Here is a 9,503-nt window from a genome sequence, read left to right on the forward strand (position 1 = left end):
AAAAGGAGGACGCCCAAGCACCCCCCGCCCCCCCCCCCCCGCCACAAATTGGTGGTGCAGCTGTCTGGGGAGTAAAAAAAGCTCCTCTGCCCACCCTCCCCCCCCTGCTGGTCCCTGAGAAGCCGGTCTAGCCCCTTTTTCAAAACTGCTTCTGCAGCAGGATGGATAGTCAGGTGGGATTTGTGCTGAGGAAGATGAGTTGGAGGAGAGGTGAGTACCCGGAGGCATCCAGCACCATGGGATAAGATACATAAGATCTGTAAGATAATAGATATAGTATAAGGTGGAGGGTCCTCAGCCCCTTCCCCATGTCCATCTGTGCTCAGAGCATCCTGGCAGGAGGATCTGGGGGACCCAGCCTCTCCCACTGCTGAGCTGTTCTCTCTCTCCCCAGGTCTGTGCCACCCTGAGTGTGGTGACCAGGGCTGTGATGGCCCCAATGCCGACCAGTGCTTGAATTGCATCCACTACAGCCTGGGCAACATGAAAACTGGCAGGTACGGGGTGACGGGGTGCACCTTTGGGGTCCCTGGGTGGGGGCAGCACCTTTCCTCAGGGCTTGCACCTCTGTGTGGATGATTTTACAGAGGAAGAAACTTATGGGAGAGAAAATGGAGGGAGGAGGAGGTGAGGGGATCCTTGCCCTGTGCTAGGATACTATGGGCTGGGAAACACAGAGATGGAGAGCCCTAGAGGGCCTTGGCCATGCAAGTCCTGGTGGGGAAGAAGCATTGGTGTCACCAGGTAGGGTCACCCATGTCAAGGGACAGCTTGTTGAGGTGCCAAAGCACCTCTAGAATTGAGGTTTCTACTCCTTAGTCTCAGGCTGGCACATGGAAAGTTTACCCATATTTGGGATTGTTGGCCAAGAGAGAACCCCCAGCTCTTTAGTACAAAGCCACGGTGTTCAAGATACCCTCAATCTTAAGCATAAGAAGAAAAAGAGCCCAGATTGGGTGAATGGTTGGACTGGATGATCTTGAATATCTTTTTCCAACCCAAACAATCCAATAATATCAGCATCAAGGTTGAGGGATGCCCCAAATGCTGTGGGGAGGGAACGGTGGTGGGTACCAGGCTGCCAGAGGTTGGTCAGGTGATGGCATCAAAGCCTGGGCATTCTTGGTTCCCTCCCCAGGATGTGTGTGAGCTCCTGCCCCGCGGGGTTTTTCGGTGACCAAGGCGCCCGGAGGTGCCGCCGGTGCTACAAGGGCTGCGAGCGCTGCGTGGGGAGGGGGCCAGCCCAGTGCACGGCCTGCAAGAGGAGCCTCTACCACCACCAGGAGATGAGCACCTGCGTGGTGCTCTGTCCACCTGGGTTCTACGCCGAGGAACGTAAGGATGTTGATCACTTGCAAGCTGTAGCAGGAGGGATAGGCAGGGGTTGCTTCTGTTTTAAGCGCTGTGGGGGGAGAAAGCACCTTGATTTTTTTGAATGTTGGCTTTGAATTTCTCCCCTGCACCCACTTTGCAAAGCAAGGGGAGGAAGAAAACCTCTGGGTGCATGGTGCAAAGCAGAGGCACGCAACTCAGCTCTTAATTAGAAGACTGTAATTAATGATCCTAGCTGCTTGTAAAGCGTATCTCTTCATAGCAAGCAATGACAGATAAGGTCATCTGCCATAGCAGAGGCCTGTCAGGGTGGGGGACACTCCTCTCCTCTCTGGGGAGCTGGTGCTGGGGTGCAGTGGGGCTTTGCAACTCCCACTGCCACTTGCAAATCACTGTCCAGATTTTATTCTCCTTGTCTCACTTTGGTTTTTAAAAGGTCAGAAACGTTGTCTGAAATGTCATCAAAGCTGTAAAAAATGTGTTGGCGAAGCAGACAAATGTACTGCATGCAAAGATGGATTCAGGTAAAATACCAGCATGGGAGGATTTGATACTTGCAGCATCGGTACCTGTGGTTTAAATTTGGAAAAACCAATGGGAAATTAGTGAATCAGTTAAAGACCCAAGATCCTGCTTCCATGGCACTACAGCTGTAGCGTGGAGCTGGGAATTTCAAGGTGATCCTTTGTGTCCCTTTCTTAGCTGAAAAGCATTATGTAAATTTAATTACTTTTTCTCCAGTATGTGGCAGGGTGGTGGGTAAATTTTCCTGCAGGGTCAGAAGTGCTTGTCCAAACTTTGTGACCTGCAACCAGAACAGCTCCAGGCATCCTAGCATTTAAAATGGGGGCAAAAAAAATTAAATGAAAATGTTAACACTGCAGGTTGCAGAGTGCACCTTTCCTCCTGAGTCTCAGGCAGCTCCATCAGAGCCTTCCCAACCAAATGGAACACTTGGTTTGTGCTCACCTGGCTGAGCTGGGGCTGGGCTGGGCTGCTCCAGGCAGGCTGAAAAGTGCAGAAACCCCTCCTGTCCACACAGGAAAGTTTTATCCAGTATAACTGTTGGATGGACATAGCATGGGATAGTGGTTTACCAGCAGTGCTGGTGCAGGTGGGGCAGCCCTGACCCTGCAAGGAGTGCTGGGTGCCCTTGCTGCTGGCCTGGTGGCTCCTGCAGGATGCAGATTCCAGCCGTGCTGGTGAGCAGCGTTGGCACCGGGGAGAAGCTGTTTTCCATCCCTGGTGCACATGGAACTACAATCCCATAGTGGTTTGCATCGTTCAGGGGCTGTGAGCCAGAGCCAGGGTGTAGCAGCAGGACTCTCTCAGACCAGGAAATTGCCACTGCCAAAAGATTATCCACTCCCTTGGAAAAGCAAGTGGAGGCACTTGTCGGACATAATCCACACGGCGCTTGCTTTTTATTGTCCAATATCCTTTTAAGCTGGGACTTCAAATCATCCCTGCCACAGTAAAGCAGCACTGGCCCAGCTGTGGCACTGAACCAATTTCCTTTTATTCCAGGGAGCCTCATGATGCAAAAAATCTTCAGGAGAGCTGGGCTGGTTGCCCATGGGAAAAAAATAATTATATTTCCTCCTGAACACTTAATTAAGGAACCTGCAGATGTCCCTTTGGTCCAGGCAGGACTTTAATTTCTCCTGAAGTGCTGGCTGGCTTTTAGGGCACTGGGGATGCTGAGATGGGGCTGGGTCGAGTCCTCAGAGCCTGCAGCTCCCATTGTGACCTTCCTTTCTGCTTTCCTGGCAGCCTGGCAGGGGAGAGCTGCGTGCCAGAGTGCCAGCCTGCCATGTACCTCAGCCGGGAGCCCCGGCGGCGCGAGAAGTGCCCCACCGGCATAGTGGTTTGCATCGTTCAGGGGCTGTGAGCCAGAGCCAGGGTGTAGCAGCAGGACTCTCTCAGACCAGGAAATTGCCACTGCCAAAAGATTATCCACTCCCTTGGAAAAGCAAGTGGAGGCACTTGTCGGACATAATCCACACGGCGCTTGCTTTTTATTGTCCAATATCCTTTTAAGCTGGGACTTCAAATCATCCCTGCCACAGTAAAGCAGCACTGGCCCAGCTGTGGCACTGAACCAATTTCCTTTTATTCCAGGGAGCCTCATGATGCAAAAAATCTTCAGGAGAGCTGGGCTGGTTGCCCATGGGAAAAAATAATTATATTTCCTCCTGAACACTTAATTAAGGAACCTGCAGATGTCCCTTTGGTCCAGGCAGGACTTTAATTTCTCCTGAAGTGCTGGCTGGCTTTTAGGGCACTGGGGATGCTGAGATGGGGCTGGGTCGAGTCCTCAGAGCCTGCAGCTCCCATTGTGACCTTCCTTTCTGCTTTCCTGGCAGCCTGGCAGGGGAGAGCTGCGTGCCAGAGTGCCAGCCTGCCATGTACCTCAGCCGGGAGCCCCGGCGGTGCGAGACCTGCCCCGCTGGCACAGGTATGTCCTTCACCCCATGGAAAACCCCCAAGCCCTTGTGCATCAAGAGCTGATTCTCCCAATAACCCTCCTCCCCCAGCCAAGGTGCAGAGCATGCCAGCAGGGAAGCAATCCCACCCCTCCAGCACATCCCATGAAGTATATTCATATTAGAAAGGTTTTTGGAGAGTTTTTACATTTTTTATTAGAGCCATTCTTTATTTCCCAATTCCTCTGAAGCCAGGTGCTTTAGTTTCATAAGGTTGCAGGGGAAGCCATAAAACCCTCTCAAGGTGATGGAAGATGGCTTTGCAGTGTGTAAAAATGTCAGGCAGCTGAGGTGAGGTGTGTTATCCCAGCTGAGCTGGCTGCTGCTGGCTTTCCCCCACTGCCCAAAGTCCCTCAGCATTCCCTTTACCTCCTGCCTTTTTCACTTCTTTGAAGTCCTATTGTTTTCCATTGTTAATGTTTGCATCTGCCCTCAAAATCATCATAGATCTGATGATAAGATGATGTCCAGACAATTCATGTTTGGTGGCCTGAATCTCATCTATAATACATGGGCAATTTCCTAAGACTAAATCCAAAATATTTATTGATCTTGTTGGCAAGCGTGGAAGGGAACAGGCTCTTAATCCCTTAAGAAAATTACTCCCCTTCTAATTCTTATTCTAGTCAGTGTAAATGTACTTCACCACAATTATTTTTCAAGCCTTTTCTCGTCTCCTTTCCCTGCAAAACCATTTCTCAAGCCCAGAGTGTGGAAAGCCTCTAATAATATCACCTCCATCAACATGGTTTGCTGTCCAGCCACAGCACACCAGCCTCAGAGCAGGGATCTCTGCTTTTCCAGCTCTCCCAAGACCTTCCCTCCACCAGCTTCTCCACAGCCCATTTTAGCATCTCTTTTTCCACGTATTACTCTACATTGGTCGGGAAAGCCAAATGGGTGCACATTTGGGAGTGGTGGCTGATGCCCCAGAGGGGATTTTGATGTGCTGTCTCCCACTGAATCCCTGTAGCTGGCTCTTGGCTCTGCAGAGGGGCAGGATGCTGGGTCCTGGGTGGGTTTTTTTGGGGATGGGAGCTGGGGTTCTGGGGATAAGAGCTGGGATTTTTGGGATGGGAAACTTCAGTTTTCTGGCGTGGGAGCCAAGCAGCCAGTGGCACAACAAGCAGCTTGCTCCCTGCCAGGCATGGACAGAGCAGGGTGAAGCTGGTGCTTCCCATCCCATGTGCTGGTGCAACGTGGCTCCTGTCTCTGAAACCACCCATGTCATCTTCCCTCTCCTTTCTCCCCTGTCTCCACAGGGCCAGGTGAGGAAGACTGTGCACCCTGCACCCCCGAGGGCCCCATGTCCCACTGGCACTGTGTCCCTGCCTGCCGCCCTGGCTTCTACCCCGCCGACAGCCACGGGCTGCCCAACAAAGTCTGCAAGAGGTATGGAACCACCCCGGTGGCAATCAGAGCAAAGCTGGGGCTGACAGGGAGAGCTGGCAGTGATAATAAAAAAAGACCAAACACATCATGCTGAAAACAGCTTGCAGCTGGAGCTGTTTACTAGGGAAATTAAAATAGGGGTGAGTGAGCCAGAGCAGCCACGGGGCTGGACCCTGCCTGGTAGATTTAAGAGCAGCAAAGCTCCCCAGCCAGAGCCAGCCAGCCAAGGTATCTTCAGGCTACTGTGGAAGGGGCTCAGCCCTGGCTCCAGGCTCTTTGGGGGAGGTGTGGGAGGAATGGGGATGTTTAGGTAAATATTCCAGCTTTCACTCAAACCTGCTCCATTCACCCCAGGGCTGTGTGCTCGCTCAGCATGGGGGCTGAGTATGGGAGACAGGAGGTGCCGGGAGGCAGCAATTTGCTCCCACTCTCCAGCAGTCTGTGCTTTAAGTGAGGAGTGGGAGTGGATTTAGCTTCATTAAAGTGAACATGAAAGGGAAGGATTAAAGGTGACTTGGGAACACGAAGTCCCTACCTGCCCAGGGTTTTGCTCACCTGTGCTGGCTATCCAGTGGGGAGGAACAGGGACCAGCACCCTTCCTGGGGATTTTGGGAAGCCACTGTCCCCAGGCAGGAGGCACAGCTGCTGGGCTATTTTCCCTAAGCAAATGGGTGGGAAAGGCACATACTCTCTGCAGAGCCCTTATTCTGACTGGGATTTCTGGGAGGAGAGGTGCATGTCCCACTGAGCCTTCCCAGCAGGTGAGAGGAGCACTTCTGGGATGTCCCGGGATGTCACCGGGCATTGAGCTGGCCCATTTTTCTCAGGGTTTTGGTAACTTCCCAAGCTTCAGCTTTGCTGTTTTCCACATCCTCTGGTTCAGTCTGGATGTCACAGTGCTGGCAGACACACTTTCTGGCTGGTGTCAGTGCTGGTTCAGACCATGGTGGGGTCTCTGTCTCCAGGTGTGACGACCACTGCTCGGCCTGTGAGGGCTCCAGCGGAAACTGCCTCAAGTGCAAAGAAGGTTTCAGTCTCCTCGGTGGCTCCTGTGTAACAAATGAAACCTGCACCAATGGTAAGTAACTGTGGCAGAACCACTGGCACCACGGGGCTTCCCCGGAGGCAAAAATGAGGGGTTTGGGGGATTCCCTTCACAAGGTGTAGCTAAAAGTGCCACAGCTCTTGGGCTTGCTGGGGCCTGGCTGCAGTGAGCCAGGCTCTGGCTGCAGTGGGCAGGCAGCTTTACCTGGCAGAGCTGCTGGGTGGCTGCCTATTCTCAAACACATTGAAGCGTTTGTATTTCGTTATAGTTTAGTCTTGGGGCTAATTCTCCTGCTTGCTGCAAAGCTGCTTTATTCCTTCATGAAAACCATGTGAAAGATGCCTTTAAAAAGCGACTCCTTTTCAATTCTCTCTCTTCCAACACTGGAACGAATTGCACCGCCTGTTACGTGCGATGTTTGTTTATTTAAAATGTTAATCTGCTCTCATTTTCTCTTGTTCCTCGCCTCGGCCTCCCAGCTGACAAGACTTTCTGTGAGATGGTGAAATCAAACAAGCTCTGTGAAAAGAAGCTGTTTGTGCAGTTCTGCTGTCAGACGTGTCTTATGGCCGGGTAAAGTTCAGCGGCTGCATCCATCCCGGACTTCCACCAACTGCCAGCCCAGTTTTGCCAAATGTTTAGGACAAAAGTTTTATTTTTTCAGCTTTGGGAGAGTTGACGTGGTGCTGTCAAGCATTCGCTCGTAAGTTTGATAGCTTTAATATCACTGTCAGCACGTTTCTATAGCAATATGTTAAGCAGAGGTTGGATCGTACCCTGAATGACCAAGCCCTGAAAGGCAGCAGACAAGCGGTGATATTAATACTCTCAAACACTCCTCGTGAACAGGGACTGATGCATGATCCATGTACCCAAGCTTGATTCTTCACAGAAATCCTCCTGATGTGCCCACTCCGAGAGGCTGGTGGGAGCCCTGGCTGCACAGGATGCAGGACTTGACACATTAGAGAGGAAAGAGCCATTCCTGGCTCAGGTGTTGGTTCCCTTTCCTGACAGACCCTCCACGGCCGGCGCCGCGCTCTGTGCGCAGGGAAAACGAGGAGCCGGGTGGTTCCCAGAGCAGTGCCCTGCTGGGATTCTGGTGGTAGCTGTTTCCCTCTGGCCGTGGCAGTAACTGGAGATTTGAGGACCAAAGCAAGAGCTGATCCACGGGGCTGTGCAGGCCTGTCAGCCCAGCGGGGCTCTGCCCTGCAGGAGATTGCAGGCTGGCAAAACCTGGGTGCCTGCAGGGAGCCCTGGGGACTGGGGGGGTTTGTCCGCACGGACCAGCCTGCGGGGACACGGTCTTGCCACAAATTGTATTTCCCTCCTGGAACTGCTAGGAAGTTGCTGATTAATTCTGTTCTGGAATACGCTAGATCCTTCCTTTAAACGAGGTGGTGTCCTGATTAATCTCTTCTAGCATTTTGCATTGTGATCCTTCCTGTTTCACTGGGTACACCCCCCTGTCTCACAAAATCCTCCTGTGCGGGGCAGGGATTTTACTTGGGCATCTGTTTCCAGAAGAGACATTCCAGAGATCTGGCCAGGAAACTCTTAATTTTATAAAACCCTTACCTGGAAAAAACCTTTTCACACTTTCTCTTAATAGTAAGTCATGTGGTGTTTATATAATTGTGTTTAAAATATCCTTGACTATGTTGTTTTACAGATTTTTTAAAAATAACTTATACAATCCCTGTTTTTTGTTTTTCCTCTGTGGACTATTTTTTATATGGGAGTGGGGAATCTTTTTTTGTCTTGTGTCCTTTTCTCCTCTCTGACCTTGCAGAGCTGCTCTTTGCACCAGACGTATGTAAACACTTTCCTACACTGCATGTTCTGATTTTTTTACTGTTAATAGTTTTAACGAGTTCAACCTTTTGCCAATGAATTTCACAGTATGAATTGTCACCAGTTCCTCCTGGAGCTGGGATAATCCCTGCTTGGTTTCGGTTGCAACGACACACACCCTGCCTGGGCTTGCCTGCTAGAGCTTTACCTCAGCCAGGTGAAGAGGGGAGAGCCACCCCATCACCAGTCCTCACCTGCCTGGACCAGCCCCAAGGAAAGATGGAGCTTTGGTGAACTGACCTTTAAGTTAATAAACTGTTGATCTCTCCTTACAAATGAATCTGTGATTTTTATGAGTTCATGCAGCCACCATCCTGACCCGAGGCAGGGCAGCGATGCATCGTGTGTCTTTACTTGGCTGGAGCTTCTGAGCACATGTGGGAGAAACAGCTCAGGAACAGATGAGCTGCATCTGCAGAACCCTCATTTTTATTCTCAGAAAAGGTCTTTTGCCTTCAGAGGAAACTTGTATCCTAAATACCTGTGCTGTGACAGGATCTCTGGTGCACCCAGGGCCATCTGCCAGGGGCTGGGCGCTGCGCTCGGGCATGGCTGGGCGTGTTCTCTGCTTGTGGGGGATCCCAGATGAGCTGGCAGGAGGGATCACTCCACTTTCACACCCATACATGGAGCATCCTGTGGCTTTCAGTGCCCCACTGGCATTGGCAGCAGCTGGGAACCCCAGGGCCACCTTCCCCCTCTGGCTGGCTGGGGAAGGAGAGGAGCTGCTGTTGCATTGGGAAGCAGAGGGAGCTGTGGAGCCTTTGTCACGTTGGTTTTGCAATGTTTAATCATGGGCCAGGTGCCCAGGGTAGTGCCTGGATATGTGGAATGGAGCTTTTTAAGTGTGGCAAAAAAAAAAAAAAAGAGGACCAGGCTGTCTCATGAGGGAAGATGCTTTCTCAGAGCTGTGCTGTTGTGGGCTCCCACGTCTTGCAGGTCTTCACATATATTGGATAATAAGAGTTGAATAATTGGGTGATTTATCACATACAGTGAATCCTTCTGTTCCTCCAGGATTCCCCTTTTGGTCTCGGGCCAAACCGCAGGTCAGAGCTAGGGTGAAATGCTCCTGGCTTCTGCCCCTTCAGTTGTAAAATAACAGACGCTCATTTCTGTTGCTGTGTCACGGTCAAAAAGCAGGAGCTGGGAACTGGGAGTCCTGTGTCAGCCCTGCCTTCCAGTTCTCTGGCTCTCAATGGCCTGCCTCTAAATACTGCTCACTGGTATATTTAGATGTACTCAAATGCTAAAAAACCCAAGATGTTTACCCTTACATCCTTGGCATAGCTTAAAATACACGCGTGGTGAAGCAACGCAATTTAAGGTGGCCAATCCTCAGCAGCCCCAGCTGTATCCTGCTTTCTGCTGCCCTCCAGCCTGCCAGGGAAAG

At 51.4% G+C, this 9,503-nt stretch overlaps 1 protein-coding gene across 1 annotated transcript in view; it reads left to right on the forward strand.

Annotated features, from left to right (window-relative positions):
* Positions 1–6,833, forward strand: part of PCSK6 (proprotein convertase subtilisin/kexin type 6) — a 32,729-nt gene extending 25,896 nt beyond the window's left edge. The window contains exons 16-22 of the mRNA XM_009995333.1: positions 395–497; positions 1,139–1,335; positions 1,769–1,856; positions 3,699–3,790; positions 5,081–5,210; positions 6,177–6,289; positions 6,736–6,833. Of these exons, the coding sequence (XP_009993635.1) occupies positions 395–497; positions 1,139–1,335; positions 1,769–1,856; positions 3,699–3,790; positions 5,081–5,210; positions 6,177–6,289; positions 6,736–6,833 (821 nt within the window). The remainder of the gene's footprint in view (positions 1–394; positions 498–1,138; positions 1,336–1,768; positions 1,857–3,698; positions 3,791–5,080; positions 5,211–6,176; positions 6,290–6,735) is intronic.
* The last annotated feature ends 2,670 nt before the right edge of the window (positions 6,834–9,503 follow it).

This window comes from Chaetura pelagica, unplaced genomic scaffold, assembly GCF_000747805.2.
Source record: "Chaetura pelagica isolate M959 unplaced genomic scaffold, ChaPel_1.0 scaffold453, whole genome shotgun sequence".
NCBI lineage: Eukaryota > Metazoa > Chordata > Aves > Apodiformes > Apodidae > Chaetura > Chaetura pelagica.